The 19,846-nt window shown below is 35.3% G+C and overlaps 1 protein-coding gene across 1 annotated transcript in view; it reads left to right on the top strand.

The window, feature by feature from the left end:
• TMEM67 (transmembrane protein 67) overlaps window positions 1-19,644 on the top strand; it is a 30,542-nt gene extending 10,898 nt beyond the window's left edge. Inside the window, exons 10-28 of the mRNA XM_038175137.2 lie at window positions 704-790; window positions 2,183-2,248; window positions 3,028-3,184; window positions 3,563-3,686; window positions 4,958-5,063; window positions 5,397-5,453; window positions 5,548-5,646; window positions 6,157-6,255; window positions 6,621-6,707; window positions 7,099-7,198; window positions 7,299-7,438; window positions 9,820-9,960; window positions 10,449-10,529; window positions 11,606-11,722; window positions 12,989-13,105; window positions 13,191-13,295; window positions 13,650-13,752; window positions 15,980-16,122; window positions 16,539-19,644. Coding sequence (XP_038031065.2) covers window positions 704-790; window positions 2,183-2,248; window positions 3,028-3,184; window positions 3,563-3,686; window positions 4,958-5,063; window positions 5,397-5,453; window positions 5,548-5,646; window positions 6,157-6,255; window positions 6,621-6,707; window positions 7,099-7,198; window positions 7,299-7,438; window positions 9,820-9,960; window positions 10,449-10,529; window positions 11,606-11,722; window positions 12,989-13,105; window positions 13,191-13,295; window positions 13,650-13,752; window positions 15,980-16,122; window positions 16,539-16,619 — 2,010 coding nt within the window. The 3' untranslated portion in view covers window positions 16,620-19,644. The remainder of the gene's footprint in view (window positions 1-703; window positions 791-2,182; window positions 2,249-3,027; window positions 3,185-3,562; window positions 3,687-4,957; window positions 5,064-5,396; window positions 5,454-5,547; window positions 5,647-6,156; window positions 6,256-6,620; window positions 6,708-7,098; window positions 7,199-7,298; window positions 7,439-9,819; window positions 9,961-10,448; window positions 10,530-11,605; window positions 11,723-12,988; window positions 13,106-13,190; window positions 13,296-13,649; window positions 13,753-15,979; window positions 16,123-16,538) is intronic.
• Window positions 19,645-19,846: the final 202 nt, after the last annotated feature.

The following is a 19,846-nucleotide window of genomic DNA, read 5'->3' as shown; positions in this document are numbered from 1 at the left end:
ACTAGGCATCCCTTTTGTCAAAATTGTCATTGTTTGTTATGATGTTGCTCCAACTTTCTTATTCCATTTTGTAGTAACATTTCCATATTAAAAAAAAAAAAAGGCAAACCAGGGTGATCTTTATTTCCTTTTCTGTTTCCTCTTAATCAGTAGCAGAACCAATTTTCTGGGTGTTAGGGTGACTTTTAATAATTAGTGTGTATGCCACTGTTCATTTGTGTTGAGCAATATGTTCAAATACAAATTTTTCTGTAAAATTAAAAAAGCTCGGTGTAATCAACACCAAATGCTAAAGCAGTTGAATCAATATAGGCCAGGTGGTAGTACAGCAGTACTACAGTGCTGTGGCTTTTAGGTTGTAGATAATTTGTGTTGACTTTGAATTTGAGTAGAGCAAATGTCTGATTGTCTGCAATTGTGCATATGCACTCGAGTGAAACTAAGTCATCCTCTTAGAATCTGTCATTTTGGGGACAAAAAAAAAAACAAGTAAAAAGTGAGACTGTAGAAGAAAGGAAAACTAGGTTAAAAAATAAAATACCAGAAGCAAGATTAAAAATATAAAATCAAAGAGGGGAAAATGAAGCATTATGCTGAAAGTTTTAGGGATGTAAAGCATCAAACAATGAAAATGCATTGCCTAAAATGTGTATACCCACTTTGTTGGTTTTGTTGTTTCTTTGTCTTTTTTCTTCATCACCAGGATGTAAAACTGCAATTTATTGCAGCCTCATATGATGCAGCAGGAAACTTTCTTCAGTGGCAAAGTTTGGAAGGAGGCATCCTACAGGTAGGTTTGATTTTAATTGCCTTTTTTGGATAGTGTAATACTCTGAATGCCTTCAGCCTTAAAAGAAAAGCCAAGTGTTTCATTACTACAGTAATGACAGTTCATAAGATAATCATAGAGTTAGATTAGGGAACATAGCCCTAGATTCGTGCTCACAATAATCTCTCTAAATTGAAGAGTTTAAACTCAGCAATGTTGTCCTCATCCATTAGACCAATATCAAATTTGGAATATCAGAAAGTTCTGAGAAACAGCAGCAGTCATTTAGAACCAACTGTCTCTTTCTTCCGTTCAGCATCATACTGTTACCTATGTGCATATTTATTATTAGATGCCTTTTTCTTAATAAGAAATGTGTATTCGTTAACTGTAAGTCCACATACATTTATAGAATGTCCCTGTGTATATCCCTGTTGGATGCTGCTACTGTTTTCACACATTATGAGAATGCAAAGCAAATCAGTGCTTATGTCTGTTGCCAAGAGACGGGGGAAAACAGATCTAGCACCCCATACTCTTTTGGCTGACTTTTGTTTGTTTGTTTGAAATACAGAGCATACACATTGGCCACTGTCTACCTGGCTTTTTTACAACATGAAGTTGTAAAAATTCTCTGGGAGACTTCACAAAGAAATAGGGAGCATTGGTTAGAAGATTCAGAGTACCCTTGGTCACTCTACCCTCAGATTTCAGTAGCACACACACACATTCCACTTCAGCAGTACCACGCTGTATAGGGTGTGAAAAATGCAAGGAAGAAGCAAGTAAAAAGTGCAATAGTAATTAGCCTAACAGCAGAAACCGGTTGCTTTGAAATGTTACAGAGCAGGATTTGTTTAGCAGACTAGTGATGATGTAGGCACTCTCAGCAATTCCCTAGGCAGGCAACAGTATGAACACTGGCAAAAACAGTTGGGAATTGTCCGTCCACTTTTCTAGGCTGTTCATGTCACCCTTGCAGTACGTCACTTCAAAGTATCTTCAAAGTCGCTCCAGTATCTACAGAAGAACAGTTGACATTCAGGGTTTAGATAGCGACTGCTGTTTCTTCTGTTATTGTCTCAGGATGAATTCTTTTGCTTCAGCCTCTCAAATTCCGAGGACACTAGTGTCTGAGAAAACAGGTTACTAAGCTAGTGATGAAATTGGAAAATACTATGCAAGCATGAATAAGTTAAAACAGCATTTTAAGAACGCCTATATTGCTACTGTAAATAATGCTGTTGACTCTTTAAAATTAATCCCTCTCTTCTTAAAAAATAGTATAGACTAAAGCTCAGTGTATCTTTTATGAGAACTCTGAATACATAAACTGCTTGGGCTACCCGTGAATATTTCATGTGAGAAAACTGTAACTTTGAATTACCCTAATCGTTATTATGTTTTGTTCAGCTCTGTCCTGATACCCAGACTAAACTGAATGCAGCTTATGTGTTTGGAACAACTTATGAACAAAGTGTAAGTAAGAGATAAAATGCTTTTCTGAGTATTTGAATTAAGTTGTTTTATGTGTCACCAGTAACTCAGTGCATATTGAAGGACCTCTGGAGTTCAGCCATAAGCTGAAGCATGGAGTCTGCACAGCCTCTGTGGGAAACTTGTGCCAGTGCTCAGTCACCAGCACAGTAAAGAAGTGCTTCCTGGTGTTCAGACAGAGCCTCCTCTTGTTGCCTCACCAGGCACCACCAAAAAGAATCCTTTTTGCACCCTGCCTTCAGGTATTTGTAGACACTGATAAGATCTCCCCTCAGCCTTCTTTTCTCAGTTCTAGTTCTTTCAGCTTTTCCTCATAGGTGAGATGTAACTGTCCCTTCATCATCTTCGTGGCCCTGCACTGGACTATATCAAGTAGCTCCATATCTCTCTTGCACTGATGAGCTCAGGACCAGACACTCCATGAATTTAGTGTTCATACCATTTCAAATTTTATGTCTGTGAAGGCTGCTAGGATATTTTTTCAGAGTGTGTTGAAAACTAAGAGAAGAAATGTTAGCAAAGCTTCATTCTCCTCATTAGTTGTTCTGGTCAATTGCAGTCATTTTTCAGAGGTTTGTATAAAATCATTAGTACTTCACAATCGCTTGCAAGTAGCTGGAATGCCTTGTCTTTTGTGAAGGGCATAGGACAAATTTCACAGTAAGTTTGTAAGTTTGTATCAACCCACAAGTTGATAAAATTATTAAAATTATTAAATGGCAGAAAGTGGTCTTATTCTTTTTTTTTTTTTTTTCAAATAGTGCAAGATTTCTGTTTCCAAGATATTGCTGGATTTTCCTAATCCAATCTTCTATGACCTATTCCTTGAATATAATGGTGAAAATGGACAACAACATCTTTGGGCTGTGCCAGTTTTAAATTTGGATCTTCAATACAGGGAAATGTATGTGAATCAAGGTACGAATATCACAGTAACATTTATTTGAATTTGAATAATCTGAATAACTTCAATTACAAAGAATTTGTATTAATTACAGACACTTAGTTGTTTTTTGAGATAACTCAGTTCACCGTAACTTGTTTCTGCTCTAAGAATTTACCATTTTGTGAGCAGGTTCTGATAATGGTATGTGCAAGTTTTGGTTGAATACACTGGCCCAATCAATACTATGCACAAAAATGTTATCTAATTTTATTATACATTTCGTTAAGTTGAAAATAAATAATTTTACATCCTGAATAGATGAATACATATTGCTTCTAGTAGATTTAATTCCTTTTATGTATTGAATTAATTTTTAAAATATTACGTGTCTCTGTCATGTTTTTCCAAAGGCAGCAATATGAACAACTGGCTTTTGACTCGTCGATTTTTTTTGGTGGATGCACTAAGTGGAAAAGAGAATGACATGGGAAAACTACCAAGAGTAATTCGAGTTGCTAGCAAAATTTCAATAAGGTAAGTAAATACATATAAAATATATTGTACATAGAAAACAAAGCTAATTTGTGCAATCTGCATTTTATGGTCTCCTAAATGAAAGTTGTTTCTTTTAATGTTGTTTCTAGCATGTCCCACGCTGCTTTTTCCATTGTTTAATTGGAAATAGCAAGAGTTTCCATAGGTTGTTCTGATGAGTGAGAATACCTAACACTGACTTATGAGGGTTAAGATTACCGTGGTTACTTCTCAGTTAAGATGGATCAGACCATGCAGGCATAATGCAAGTTAGCAAGCGTACAGTAAACTCTTATTAGTGGTTGTCATCTGGCAAGACCTTTTTTCTAATAATCTAATTATTAATTAGATTCTAATTAGGTCTCTAATCTAGTCTAAAAAGAGACCTTTTTAGGTCTCTTGCTGATTGTTTTTCAGTGTGCATATTGCTGACTATAGAAGGATGCTTTCCATATTAATATTCTTTTTTGAAGTATTTCAATAAACTGTTGCCTATAGATGCTGTCACACAGTCCAGAAGGGTTTTGTAGTCATTCAGCTGAAAGTGCGAGACTGCTTTTTAGGGTCATTACTGCTTGTTAATCTGAAGTGGAATATGTTTTAGAACATATTTTTTCCTTCTCTATATAACATCTTTCTCCGAGATCACTGTTTGAAGAAAATTGAGATTTCTCTTGTCCATCAGCACTTCTTCACAATTTATTGTGAAGTTATAGTTTAAAAAGATTGCTGACTAGCAATGTGTACTCATCCATACAGGTAAACATCTTGAAGGTTAATTTAAAGTACTAACTCCTGTTTGCCATGAGTTACAGATTAGACTATTTCAAAAAATAAGGATTAGTTTATCTACCTTAGGAGAGCTGTATCATCCTCCATGTCGTCATCTGTCATACCCCTGAAAAAAAAATGACAGAAATTCAAAATAAATATAGAACAGGTCATTCTGCAATGTTTTGGAAAAAGTCACCTTTTGGAATTGACTTCAGTTGCAACTGTTGTCATGTTGTGATAGTAGGTGAAGATTGATTCAGGCATTTTCTTACAAAGGAACAATTCTCCTGAGCTTCTAGTTTTATCTGTTTGTGTACGTCCCTTTTGAGTTGCTTTTAAAATGTGAATTGCCATGTCTCTGAGTTTGAAACACACATTTTATTGATCAGATTGTTCTCTTTGTTTAATATTTTCCTATTAGTACAAGTTTCAGTCAATACCTTCCAAGCAGCTCATCCATTTTCTGTTTTTAAATAATATTGTTTGTATTTCTGCAGCGTTCGTTTGGTATCCCATACTCAGAGAGGAAATATCTACCCACCTCTAATTACTGTTGCTTACACAGACGTGCTTGTCCAAAACCCTGACACCCAGAGTGTGATGGTGAGATCTTTGTGCTATCTTAATTGAACTGGTTTTTAATCATATTTTCAGTTTTGTTGGAATTCCACTTGAGTGAACACTTTGGAGGCTGTAAAAAAAATAAGCAGTTTATGGTTCAGCTGGTAAAATCAGCACTAAATGTAGGAAAACACATGCTAGTACTGCACGTACCAAGTGAGGAGGTATACAGTAAAAAATGTATGTTGCATCTTTATAGTAGCCCTGAATGGGAATCCTCACCGACTAAAAAATGTGAAAAACCACTACTGATTATAATGGTTGTAGCATTTAAGACTTTCTGTAGATATTTACCTTTTGTATTTTAATATTCAGGTTTCCTTCTCGGTCAATTATGAGATGAATCAGTCGGAGGCTCAGATTCAGACTGACGTAAGTTGTATTGCTCCTTAATTGTTGATGTAATGATTTGCTTATATCTTGTCTTTGTAAAAAATACCTACAAATAATTTTCCATTCTCTTCAGATCACATTGGGTGTGTTAGGTGGGCTCGCAGTGTTATGGTCCCTTCTCAAGACTGCGGGCTGGAAGAGGCGTACAGGAAGCTCTGTTATTGACTTGCAGGTATAAATAGCTGATAAACCAGAAAGAGTCATGTTTTCCTCTCTTTAAGTTAGAGACCTTTGCTGTCATTCCCTGTGATACAACTGTTCTGTTTCTTATGGAAATTGAAGTAATTTCTAGCCTGTCTGCATGGAACTGTGACCTGGAGTTGGGATCACTTGAGGAGGTAGTTTTTTTCCATTTTCTTAGATTCTGATGTTGACATTTAGGAAATAGCTTTGCTTTAAAAAACAACAACAACAACAACAAACAAACAACTCACAAGGAAGGGTATTTATAAATAGAGCTGTAGTTTTCATATTCATTCTTATTCATTCTTCTCTGAACAAAGGCTAGAGTAAGAGTTTCAGATACTGAATATACCATAAATATGTGGCCACAGTAGAGAAATGTTGTCAGGGGCTACTTTTCAATAGTAGAGGCTCCTGTAGTATTAGCTGCATAACATTTTATAGAAGTGTGTATATATGTTCCTGAACTACTTTGTACAGTGTGCTTTTATAATTGCAGACAGTTTTGAAGTTCTTACTATTTTATGCTGGAGACCTTGCCAACGTTTTCTTTATCATCACAGTGGGCACAGGGATTTATTGGCTTGTGTTTTTCAAAGTAAGTGTTCTACCAGATTTTGCTGTTACGAATACCTATTAATACTGCATTCATTTTTACACAAAAATTCATTTCTTTTTTTTTCTTTTTCTCTTTTTCTTTTTTTCTTTGCCTTTCTGGTCAGACTATTGAGGCAAGTTATATACAATATTCTGTTCCATGTGCTTAGAGTTTTGTGATCACTTCTTTCTTTTCCTTAGGTTTCATTATGCTTGCAGTCACATTAATAGCTAAAATATTTTATAATTTGAAACAATTACAAATAAAATACTGATATTTTTCTAAAAAAGATATTTTCTTTTAATCACTTACTGTGTTGTTACCTATGCTTTCCACGGTGTTTCAATGTAGCTTCTCAATTACAGGCTCAGCAGTTTGTCTCTGTCTTCTTACCACTTCCTTCTCAAGAAAAAGCTTTTGTTACATACATAGCATGTGCTTTCAGTCTGAAGGTAAGTATTTTTTTCTCCAGCATTAAAGAAATGTTAGCATATGCTCCTGTATATTTTCAGTAGGCTTCTTAAGCATCTCGAACAGTACATTTCATTAGCGCATAAATGGGAACAGTTAGACAATTAAGAATTAAGTTATTTTCTTCATAGGTATTTATATATATTTTGTTAGTAATTCTAGACATTGTCACATGATTTACCATGATTCCAGGCCTTTAATTAAAATGTATATATATTTATCTATCAAATCTTAATGATGAAGCTGCAATTTCAAGTGTAGTCAAGTGTATTGTTATATTTAATGAATAACATGTGCAATGACAATTACTTCATTTTTGCCTTTATGCTCTTGATATTCCTATTTTGAGTTCTTTTCCTGTTTTTTCCATAGGCTCTGCAATTTTTACAATTACTGGTTTCACAACTTACTATAGATATTTTCTTTATTGACTGGGAAAGACCTAAGGGCAAAGTTCTTAAAGCAGTTGAAGGTAACTCCAGCTACGCTTGTTTGTATAAACAACTTGGTTAAATTATCATATTGCTCTCTAGTGTTAAATTTCAGAGCTTTATTACGTGTATTCTTCTTAGGTAAAGGTGCAGTAAAAAGCGCTGCTGCACCTGTGAGCATATGGAGAACATACTTTATAGCCAATGAATGGAACGAAATTCAGACAGTGAGGAAGATAAATCCCGTCTTTCAAGTGCTTGCAGTTCTTTTTTTCCTGGAGGTATTACCACTACACTTACAATTGTTATTTTTATTATTTTTTATATTTCACATCCGAATTGTAACGTAATGGTCTGTATTTTAATTATTGCAGTTTTTGTGGTAATAGTAGATGACCTTCCAAGTTCACTTGATAAGATGTAGCTTGGTGAAATAACTATTTTGATACATTTTTATGTGTATGCATGTATGTGTCATTGCACTAGTTCATTAAGGAAGATTAAAAAAAACCCACAACTTTAATTACCTTATAGACCTTTGTTGGTTTTATTTTTTTTTAAGCTAATGAGTTACCGTAAATGGCCTAAGAGGCTGATAAATTTGTGTACACACTCACATCTTTATTTGCCTACTTGCTCCCTCCTGCCACAGTCTGCAGCTTTATTTCTGCTTCCATATTTATCTGAGCAGGAGCTTCCTTCCTGCTAATTTGCTGTAGTGACCTTCTATGAAGCAGGAAATGAAATGTGCCAGTTCTGTTTCTGATGTCCTAACATAAGGCGGTTGTAAGCCTTAGTTACAACTCAAGGATATCTGAGAAATTGTGCTTTAGCTTTTCAAAATCATTTTCTTTTATTTCTTCTGGACTGTTTGGAAAGCAGTTTAATTTGGCAAGCATTCTTAAAGCGTATAGTTGTTCATGTGAGGTTCTCTGACATTTTTTTGAATACCTTAATTCATTTTAATATTTCTGGTTTTGAATTTCCTGTTTTATTTTAAATGAAAGCCAGTTAAAATATTAATTTCTCTTTAAATGCTGCAGTATTTTTGGTAGATACAGCTCAGGACCAATGTCAGTGCCATGACACAAGGAGAGAATGGGAGAAAAGAAAGCAAGTATTCCCAAAACTTAACTAGCATCCTCACATTAATCTTCTAAGGCTCCTGTTATTACTAGCAGGGAGAATCTCGTTTTTACATCTTGCTTGGTAATTCCTGCTATGAATTTACCTCTGGAAAAGTCCCTTTCTTGTCACCAATAGTGGAGGAAGTCATGAAATATCTTAGCCTAAATAGTAGGCTAAAAATACTCCAGTTACCAGTTTTGATAATGTGACAGTTCAGCTCTCATTCACCATGGTGACAGGCTGGACAGGAGTAAAAAAGAAGCCTGGAAATTTATCAGTTGGAGGAAGCAGGAAAGTGCAGGAGGAGTCTCCCTTGCCTTAGGCCTTATTTCTGGCACCAAAGCAGCCTCTGGTTGGCGCTGGTCATCATTGCAGCATTGACTGTAAGGGTAGAGAAGATAGCACTGGCAGCAAAACTGAGGTTTTGAACATTGCACTGTGTGTGGCTGCAATGGAGTTAAATTTCCTCACAGCGACCCACGTGGAGCTGGGTTTTGGATTTTTTGCAACAGCGATAGCACAGGAATGTTTTAGCTGTTGCTGAAGAGCACAGCATCAAGGTCTCATCAAGGTCTCCTCAGTCTCTCACTGTGCCCCCCTGCAGCTAGTAGGGGAGAGGGGATGACCAGAATAGCTGACCCAAACTGGTCAAAGGAACTATATAACATCATGCTCAGCAAAATAAAAATAAAAATAAAAATGATTAGGGTAGGTGTTTTGGGTATGTAGCCATTGCTTGGGGACTGGCTGAGCATTTGTCTGCTTGTGGGAGGTACTTAGTGATAGGCTTTGCATCACTTTTTTTTTTCTTTGTATGTGTTTGTCTTTTTTCCTTTCTCCTTCCATTTTCTTTGCTCATTAAATCTTTCTTTTGACCCACAAGTTGTCTTGTTTTTGTTCACCCTATTATTTGCCTCATCCTGCTGTGGTGGGGTCAACCCACCACAAATATCTATCGCAGCTTCAGTTCTGAATGATTTTCATGAATGTTCACCTCTTAAGTGTTTCAATGCCTAATTTTTCTCTCATCATGTTGATTTGGAAACTTTTTCTTGATAGTTTGTTTAAAATAGATTCAGCTATAAGGACAGTAGAGGGAAATATATTTATGTTCAATAAAAACAATGAAAAAAATCCTCAGTTTCTTATATTTGAAAACAAAAAAATTAACTCTGGACTATCTAGGACCAGAAGGTAGAAGTTTGGCTGAAGTAAGACCCCTTTGCAGTCTAACAGGAGAATCTTTTGGACCTTTTCAGCAAAAATCAGTGTTAACTTGTCATGAGATTTAGCTGTGTATGTTAGTATATTTATACATCAACATAGGTATGTACAGTTTGGTTTTAATTATATTTCTCAGTAATAATACTGGATCCCACAACTGGGCTGTATCAAAATGAACATGCTGCTGTTCCCAGCTCTGTTTCTCTCGATTTTTTATTCTTTTTATTTCCTGTTATGATGGAAACAACGGAGTTGTAACTAATGCTATTCATTGCCTCATGCTCCTGTATGGACCTTCTTATCTCTTCAGGTGGTGGGATTTTCAAACCTGGCTTTAATGGATTCTTCCTCCAGCCTTACAAGAAGCAGTGATAGTTACATTGCACCTTGGAGCCGCATTTTAAGATTTGGTGTGTCTGCTGCACTGTGGTTAGCCATTGCCTTCCTACAGGTATGACATCCATAGGTAACAGTTTTTCAGACTGCTTCTTGGAAACTAAAATGGATCACTAGGCTATCCATGCTACCTACAGTAGTGTTGAGTAAATCCTTAACTTTTTTTTCTTGTTGTAGACTTTGAGCTTCTTTAGTGTGGTACAAAATTAGAACCAAAAATGAATCTTCTGAGCTATGACAGATCTTGCTTTGTTAGTCACAATTTTGATCCTCCCAAAGGGGAGAATTTATGCAGCTACTTTGTTTTGTTCTAGTCAACCATGGAGCATCTCCCACATTTGAAATAAAAATCAGGTTATTGCTACGATTTGATTTCACAGGGGAAGGAAGTCAATCCCATTTCATAGACCCCCATGCAATGATGGCCACTACAGAAGTCTTTAATTTATGGGTATTGAACTTTGAAGTTAATTGCTTTGCAATTCATAAAATAAAGTCAAATCTGATGAACTAATAAAATAATATCTGTCTGGTTTCTTTCAGATTATATTTTTTGCTGTGTTTTATGAAAGATTTGTTGAAGACAAGCTAAATCAATTTGTTGATTTGTGTTGTGTGAGCAATGTAAGTATTTGCTTGTTTTATTTGTACGGTGATGTTTTGAACACAATAAAGCATAAGATAGTATAAAGAATATTAAATAATATCTATTCATGTAATCTATTCAGAGATCACTAGCTAACAGCCAAAGGTGGTATTTCTTTCAGCTCACTTCATTAGTGCAATCTACAAGAAAATTCCATTTAAATTTTAGTTGAAAAAAGATTCTGGAATCTTAATATGTACTCAATATGTACTTCTAGACGTGATTTTTAGGTTGCCATTTCAAATTATGTTAGTTATATGTGCTCATACAGAATTAAAAAGTAACAAATTGTGACAGAAATTTGGCATGGAACCATTTACTGCCATTCTTTCTACTGGTATACTCTTTACTACTTGTCTTCTAGGCACAACTGCATTGGCTTTGTTTAATATGTATATGTTCAGTTTCTGCTTTTAGCTTCTGGTTGTCCCTCAGATGCTGAACTTCATGGTTATGCCTCCTGAATAGTTACCACCTTTCTCACACACTTTCATTTACCGCTGAACTACTTCCATTAGTTTAAATATGAGTCTTGGAGCTTTGTACTGCAAGAACAGGATGAATTACTTGATTTGGCCAGAACTTATTAAAAATACAGGATTTAACCCCTTTTATCAGCCTTTTCAGTCTTGGTTATTCCTTTCCCATGGAAAGTCCATGTAGTGCATGGGTTGTATAAAGAGCTAATTTCGTATCTTACATGATATATAAGCAATATATCACACTGAATGAAATTCTATTACATACAGTCTCCTAGGAGCTCAACTGAAATCATGCACGTGTTATGTATCACAGAACTGAAATAAAAGGTAATACCTTTGTTTTAATGTTTTTTGGTTCTGTGGAATTAGATGCTGATCGTTGCTGTTGATAAACTAAACTTGGAGCTGTTGTTTGTCTCTGGTTAAACATAGATAAACAAGTTGCTAAATATTTTTCTGTGTATGTATTTTGCTACCTACTTATTTTGTATTCTAGAAGGGCTGATATTACCAATCTCTGTGAAAAAACAGTATTTAATGACAGTATTCTTCCCTTCTACCACCTCTTTTAGATTTCAGTGTTTATCCTGTCACACAGCTGCTTTGGTTATTACATCCATGGTCGCTCTGTGCACGGACATGCAGATACCAATATGGAGGAAATGAATATGAACCTAAAGAGAGAAGCAGTAAGTAAAAGCAGTAAAAATTTATACCTGTTCTATTCTTTTAATTTAATTTTAATTTTAAAAAGCTTTCCATTATGGATTGACACTTCTGCATTACATTATACCAAGTTATACTTAAAAGATACCAGCTGTTGGCTGGCAAATAAGTGACTCAGTAGTTCTTTTATAACCATTCTTAAATACAAAATTCACCATTCTTAGATACAAAATTCCTGTTTTTCTAATTTTTTTTTCATGTATTTATACATGAACTTTTTAATCTTGAAGCCTTTTATAAGCTCATGGCCACATGCAAAAATTCATGTACTAAGAAGATTTCATAAAGAGACAAATCTGAAAAACTCCTAGTAAAGAATCATCTATTCTTCCAATAAATTATTTTATTTATTATTTTATCTATCCTGGTCTGGTGACATAACCTGACCTTTACAGAAATTTATTTGAATAAGTATTTTTTTCTGTTTTGTTGTACGTTGCATCTTTTTAGCAAGATGAGGCAAATGTCTAATAAGATTGGTTCATGATGGGAGCACTTTGCACTAAATTTCATGACATCTTGCATTTTTGTATGGACAAGTAGGAAGAAATTATTTTAAGCAAAGGATGTGATTATTGCTGATAACTGAAAAAAAAAAAAGGCTAACCGTGTGAAAATTAACATTGACATGTCAAGGAATCTTTTAAATATAATTTTTGACTTGACTGTGTTCCTGTGTTGTGGGTGGGTTTTTTTTTGTTTGTTTGGTTTTGTTTTGTTTGTTTCGTTTGTTTTTTTTTTCTTCTGAATTGTTTATTTTAATATAATTTTGGAAAAAGGTGTTTTTTTCCCTTATGGAGATGTTGAATTTTCTGTTCTTGGTTTTCCTAAGATCTACTAAGAATGATCTGGTAAAGATATGTAAAAGTCAGGAATCCAAGGCACAAGAAAAAGCAGAAAAATACAGAATAAATGATAAACATGAAACAAAAGGCTTCAGAATGAACATTAAAAGATGTTTTAGAAGGTAATGAAAAGAACATGAGTAAAAAGAGGAATGACTTTGTGACAGCAGGGGTCAGGATTTCATGTTCTAAGAAAATCTTACTATAACAGAGCCAAGGTGCAATGGATTCAAATATTTGGAGATATCAAGTACTTTATATACATGAAAGAGAGGAAAAGAAAAGCCTTTGACTTTTTTATACATAAAAGAGAGGAAAAGAAAAGACTTTGACTTTTTTTTATGACGTTAATTATGTCAATTAACATTTTTTTTAATTGTGTAGGAAAACCTGTGTAGTCAAAGAGGTTTGTTACCGAACACAGATGGCCAGACATTTCAAATTTCCATCTCAAGAAAAATGAGACTACAATACGATAGGATTCATGAAACCCTAACAAGAGTAAGTGAGATGTTTTTAATCTGTAAATGTTATTTAAAATAGGTAATTTTTTTCCACTGAAATCATGGTCATATTTTTTTTTCAGAGACGTGGTCCTGCTCGGTTTTTGGACTCATCTGCAAATACTTTCGAACAAAGCACAAGGGCATACAATGCCATGAACAAATTTCTCAGTTCTTTTATTGATCACGTATGTATGGACATTAATATATTCAGGAAAATTATATATGTAAGAAGTAGAGACTTAAAATTGTAAATGAGAAAGACAGTAATTTCTCTTCAAGCATTTGTGCTTAAAAACTTCTTGTTAAAGGCTTTATGGCAACCGAAACAGTGGTTCATTCAAGTAAAAAATTGGAGTACTGTCCAGCAGTACAGCCTGCTCTTAAAAAAGACAAGTCCTTTTTTGTTATGTGTTTGTTTTTGTCTTGAAATAAACTGGTGCTTTTTCATTCGTACAGGTCTAAGTAGCTGTATTCCACTTTGTAACAAGTACATTCTCTGTGTAATCATAAAACAAGTTTTGTCTTTCCTTTTCCTATAGGTTCATAAAGAAATGGATTATATTGTTAAAGATAAGTTGCTGCTTGAACGGATTCTAGGCATGGAGTTCATGGAGCCAATAGAGAAGAGTATTTTTTACAACGGTAAAATTGTGACTTGTCATTTGTACTTCTATAATATGTAGGTTTCAATGTAGATTTATTTCACAGGATTTACAATATAAACTGGATTTTACAGCAAGAGGTGTCATTAAATGATAGTTTATAAGGGAATTATTTAACAGGTGTTCTTATTTTCTTATTCTATTTCTATTATGTAACTTAATTGCAATTTTTTATTCTTTTAGACAACTGAAAATACTGAGTAGAGTTGTGTACGTGTTTAGGAAGTGCTACCTTGACTTGCTATCTAGATCCAATATACATTTTGTAAATGGAAAGAAGAGCCACAATATTTAAATAGCTCAGTGTTTTGTTTTGTATAGAAATAAATCGCTTTTGAAACAGCTAAACATACAGAAAGACAATTTCTCTAAAGATGATATTGATCACAGTGAGGACGCTTTAGTGGAATAGTTGATGTTAATGTACCACACATCTTTGCAGACTGTACGGAGTAATTGAGGTTCTTGAATATTTTATTTCGAAGCTTTTTAAGTGTTGCCAATATCTACAGCAAAACGAGTATTTCAGCAGGCACAGGGATGACATAAGTTCTGATTCTGGTCCCTGGGGCTATGTGGAATCAAACACTTGGGTTCTCCAATGAACTGTCCTGAAGCCTAAGCCCATGCTAAACCTAGCCATAAGTATTTCCAAGTACATGTGGTAAGAATAGGTTTAAAGAAAGCTCTTAACCATGTTTCAGCCTTCAAGGTTCTGAAATCCTGAGTTGTGGTCTCCTGTAACACACAGCCTAGGGATCAGCATTCACGTTGCAATGAGCTGTGAAGCAGTCGGAGTATGAGCCTGATGCCAGTCTGTTTCCTCAGTCCCTGGGCTGTTCGGAATCCATCAAAAGTCTTTCCAAGCTTCATCTTTGAAAGACTTAGTTCAGACCCTTATTCTACCGCTAATCATAAGTATGGCCATCACCTTCGTGAAACCTAAATATTAACTGGTGATCTGTGACAATGCAGGCCCTCATTTTGAGTCCCTCAGGTCCTTGGCTCTCCAGCCTCACTGTTCTGAAACTTCAAACTCTATCAGAACCATAATCCAATCCTTTGGTATTACCAGATGACCATCACGCATCCTAAATATGTCATTGTCTTTACATAATAGCAATCCCCACTTTTGATTATTGAGCTGTGCAGAACTTAAGCTGCTCTCTCAGACACCAGGGCTGCAAAAGCTGACCCCCTTGTTTGAATCACAAACCTTGCTATATAGTCTGGAATGCAGTACATGCTTTCAGACGAAGTAGAAGCCATAGCTGTAGTGTGATGTCTTTTCTCATCCCAGATGTCTGAGCTACACATAATTCAGCAAAGGATCGGACTCTCCTTCCCTATTAAGGCAAAGCGCAGTATTTGGTAATGTATATTACCAGGTAACCAGTATCTAGGACAATCATATAATATTCAGCTTTAGTTTCCTGACTGCCACTGTTTGAAACATCACCATCACAAGCATTGCTCTGAATATATTGTGAGATGGCTTAGACAGCCATAGTTCCTTGTTTAGATACAAGTCAGGATTTCATGGAAGTCAGGTGTATTCAGGTTGTAATGAAAATAAACTGTTGCCAATAAAAGTTGCATTAAACATTCTTATAAAAAAGCAGAAAGAAGTAAAAGAACCTATTGTCAGTAGTTAAGTGTTTTATCTTTTGAGAGTGGTGCTTGGTAACAAAGCAAAGAAGTTGATAAGTGGTTTAAACTGTTTTGACAATGGAAAAAGGTAATTTAAGCTTAAAAGACCCATTTTTTGGAAGACTGTTTAGCAGATGAACAAAGATAACACTAAGCTCTGAAGCTCCTCATGGTTAGGGTTTAAAGCACGTGTGTCATTGTTTTGTTGAGTTGGGCACAGAGTTAACACTTGTTAAAAATCTCAGCGATGAGGAAGTTTTGTCTGCTTCTTGTTCAAGACAGCCTTTTTTTAACAATTTGTTTGAGACTTCTGGAGTGAACGAAGTTGTGTGTGGCACGTGAGCTTTTCCTATTGTTCTTGTCAGTATTAAAACCATTTCATAACTGAAAAGGATTCTAGTATTTTGCTTAAATGGAAAACCATAACTACCTTACAAAATACCCTTGCTGTAAGTTTACTTTTTCTTACCAGCTTTATCAGTGTGGACTGATGAACTTCACAAACCTGTAATTCACAGAAATAATCCTTTTTTTCAAAAACTCCTTTCTTTCTGTAGATGAAGGACACTCTTTTGATGATGTTCTCTACTACGGCAATGAGACAACACTGCTTATCTTTGATATCCTGTTTTTCTCCATTGTGGATCTGGCTTCCCAAAGTTTTGTTTTAGCAGCTATTCTAACATACTTGCAACAGGAGGTAAATTTTAATTTAAGAATACAATTGTATCTTTAAAATGTGGGTTGGCATGAAAGCTTATATAGTTAGATAACTAAACCCTGTGGGCAGTATGTGGTGACAGAAGATTATACTGAGAGCTTATAAAGTTACTCATTATTTTTCTTTTTGGAAAACAGGCTTAATTTTATTCACATGCATGTCATCAGTAAAGAGGCTATAAGTAGCTTTCAGTAGAAAACACAAATATCTGTTAAAATTAATCACAATTTTATCATATTTTGAGGTGAAAAGATATTGGAAGACACTTTGAAATTGCTAAAGGCACCTAATTCACTATTTATGATTTAAATATAATATGTAGTTATTTTATGTTGGCTATTGAAACCTGCATTTCTAAGCACTTCTTCATTAATACAGTTTCTCTATGTTGTTAGATATTCAGGTTTATTCGTAATACAGTTGGGCAGAAGAATTTGACATCCAAAACCTTGGTGGATGAACGATTTCTCATTTAGTTAAGAAGTCTACAGACTTTGGTGAGGAGTTAATCATGGAAGTTGTGTCCAGGACCAAAGTATCTCTTCTGACCTACAGATTAATTCTGGTGTGCTTTTCAATCATAATGTAATGGTTTTGCAATTTATCGTTTTTTATATTGTCTGGTATTAGATTTTATTTTTGTATATTTACAAATGTTTTTACATTGTGAACACTAAGCCATAGGCCTTTAAAAGGAAAGATAAATTTAAAAAGGACAGAAATAAACTTAATGTTGTTTTTATTAGAAGAAGGTAAAGATTATTTAATGGCTTTTGATAAGATATGGAACACTAATTTTGAGGAAATAATTCAAGCATTCTCTTTGGCAAGATTGGCTGTCAACTCTTAAATTTTCTGAAAATACCTTTTCTTTTTTTTTTACATTTTGTTGTTTTTAATTTATTTTGAGGTATAATGTTTAGCAAACGTATTTCAGTTTTATTCAGCACAGGCTTTGCTCTGAGTTGAATTAATATTTCAAGAGGACTATCTAAAAATCACTTATTTATAGTGACTCCAACTTGAAATTTTAGCTTTTCTTCATTGTGTCATAGTAGTAAATGCTTTTGTCTCTTTTCTTTATCATTGTTTTTTTGTGTGTAGACTATACATGACAAAGTTTCCTTATGTCTGAGATACAGCATCACTACAGCAATGCAGAAAAGCAGGCTAGTCATAACTGCACGGAGGAGATGTTTGTAGGTATTTTGGGTTTGATCCTGATTTTCTCTCATCTGATGTGAGCTGCTCAGGGAAATAATAATAGTACTAATTCTGTGCTGTTTCCATACAAGTGAAACAGAAGAAACTATTCATATCTTAAAGTGTTCTTCACAGGTGCCTATATATGCTCATATACTTCAGGCTCTCTAATTTTCTGGCTTTGTTATCTTTGGACTTAACAACCATACCTTTATCATATTTTTGAAATTTAGCCAAGTTAATCATTGTTCAAGTGCCATTTGTTAAGTATTAAGAGAGATTACGAATGGCCTTCGAAACACCTCAGAGCGAGGTGCCTACCTCCCATTTGTGTCTTTGAAAAGTCTCCCTGCTTTTTTAAAATAATATTTTTCATTAAACAATTAAACACGAATATTGTTTGCTGGTTTTGTAACTGTGACTTGTCTTTAGATGATTCAACAAGGGACTCTCACCAGCAAAAAAAAACATAAAGGAGTAAGTCAAGGCAAGCATCCTTATTCAGAACAGAGATGAAGGACATGGTTAGTTGCACCTAGCACATTTTAAATGCAGACATGTTTATCTGAGTTGAAGCAGCGTTGTTTTTCAGGTGTTTCTTGGTTTCACGATGAGGAAGGTGTTGATAATGTTAATACCACATCATATTGTAATTTTAAACTTATGTTCAGGAATATGGACATAGATCTCAGGGTCACTTGTTCTGATGCATTTGCTTTTGGTGTTGCAAAAATAGTGTAGCTTTCTTGTCCAATATGGTTTCCATTAACTGATAGAATGTGTATTTGCCAAATAAGGCTGTAAGGTAGATAATTGGAAGGTTGATTTTTCAGCAAGACATCCATTTATTAATGCGTAAGCATTTCTATACCATGCTTTCTTTATTTTTGTCTACTACTGTGCGGAATTCTTAGTTTGTTGGTGCACCCTATGCCACAAAAAAGTTGAGAATATATAATTTGCAGCAGCAAAATGTCCACTGCATAAAATCAAGTCTAATGCCTTTATAGGGAGCGTAGTAAGTAGAAGTGTCCTTTAGGTTCTGGATCTATAAAAACAGCCCCAAACCGTATTCCCACTGAGGACCATGACGTATGACTTCACTAGTTGTGACGTTTCTATCATATCACCTGTCAGTGATGTACTGAGTGCCAAACCTCTAAACTAAGCTATGGAGCCATCTGAAAAATGGTCTGCAACAGGACATTTGCAAGGCAAAGTTAGGCTCCTGTGATGCCCATGCATTTCTCTGGGCAGTATCTTTGCATAGCTTAACCACATGTAATTACACTTGCCAGATCTTACAACTCCGGCACGTCCCGTGGTAGAACTGAGCATCATTGTCAGTGATAACAGAAGCTTTTTCTGTGTAGATTCCGATGATGGGTTTGTAGTCAAGAAGTTAGTTATTTCAGGGAGCAGAGCCGTGCTTCAAACACACCACCTCCAGAGTGTCCTGGTTTGTGACTGACTTCAGTTGGAACAAGTAAAGGTGTAGTAATCAGACCCTGCTAAACCAGGGAATGTCTGCAGGCATAATGCAGATGTGATTGTGCCATCTGCAGACACAGCCACGTAGCATTAATTTAGTCACTCTGGGAACAGCAGAAATGGAGACGTGGCAGCATGTGGGCTCTCCCTCTCTACCTTTTTCTCAGTGCTTTTGCTAAGCAGGTACATCTTTCCATGCAAAAATTACACTTTGAGTTTGCCTTTGATTAACTGCTGTTCAGAAGGGCATGTGGAAGCTTTTAATGGCCTTGTGGTTTGAAAGAACTACTGGTAAAGGCAACTCCTGTTGCAGATAAATGATAAATTAACCTGAAATTGTCCTGTCAAAACAGTTGAGTCACTTGCTCCCCTACTTCTCCTCAGTGCACACACTACTCTGTTCTGTTTTAGTTTTCCAGGCCATTTATCTAAAATGTTAATATAGCTAACATGGTTGCTGTACATGTTTTAGAAAATAATTACAGGAGTCAAAAGCTCCAGGAATTCACAGATTTTCTTCATTCCTGATGACTATTGAATGCTTGAAATGGGTTAACTGTGCTATGTTCTCCTATTGGTTGGTATTTGTTCAAGAAATAGCTCTTATGATTGTATTTCCAATTTAATGTGTGTTCTTTTTTTTCATTTTGTAAATTAGTCAGCAGCCACAATGTGTCATTCGTGTGTTGAGCGTCTTTAACTTTTATAAATGTTTTAATCCCACAGGACTGGGATTATGGGTTTGATAATCCCATATCAAACTTTCATACCTGTCCCTCTGAGCAATAAAGACATTTTCAAGGATTGGAGAAGTCTTTTTGCACTCGTTCACTCAGCTGACCCAAGTCTACAACACTGTTTTCCTTCCATAACCACGAGAGGTTTCAGAACAGGGCAGGAGGTGTTTGCTCATTCTGTGGTTTGCTCATTCTGAAGCTCTCTTGGGACAAGGGTAAGAAAAGGACATGGCACGGAGGTAAATCATACAAGAAGGGAGAAGTGCAGCTGG

This window comes from Anas platyrhynchos, chromosome 2, assembly GCF_047663525.1.
Source record: "Anas platyrhynchos isolate ZD024472 breed Pekin duck chromosome 2, IASCAAS_PekinDuck_T2T, whole genome shotgun sequence".
Lineage (NCBI taxonomy): Eukaryota > Metazoa > Chordata > Aves > Anseriformes > Anatidae > Anas > Anas platyrhynchos.
The sequence above is the reverse complement of the archived record's forward strand: the minus strand, read 5'-3'. Positions and strand labels throughout refer to the sequence as shown.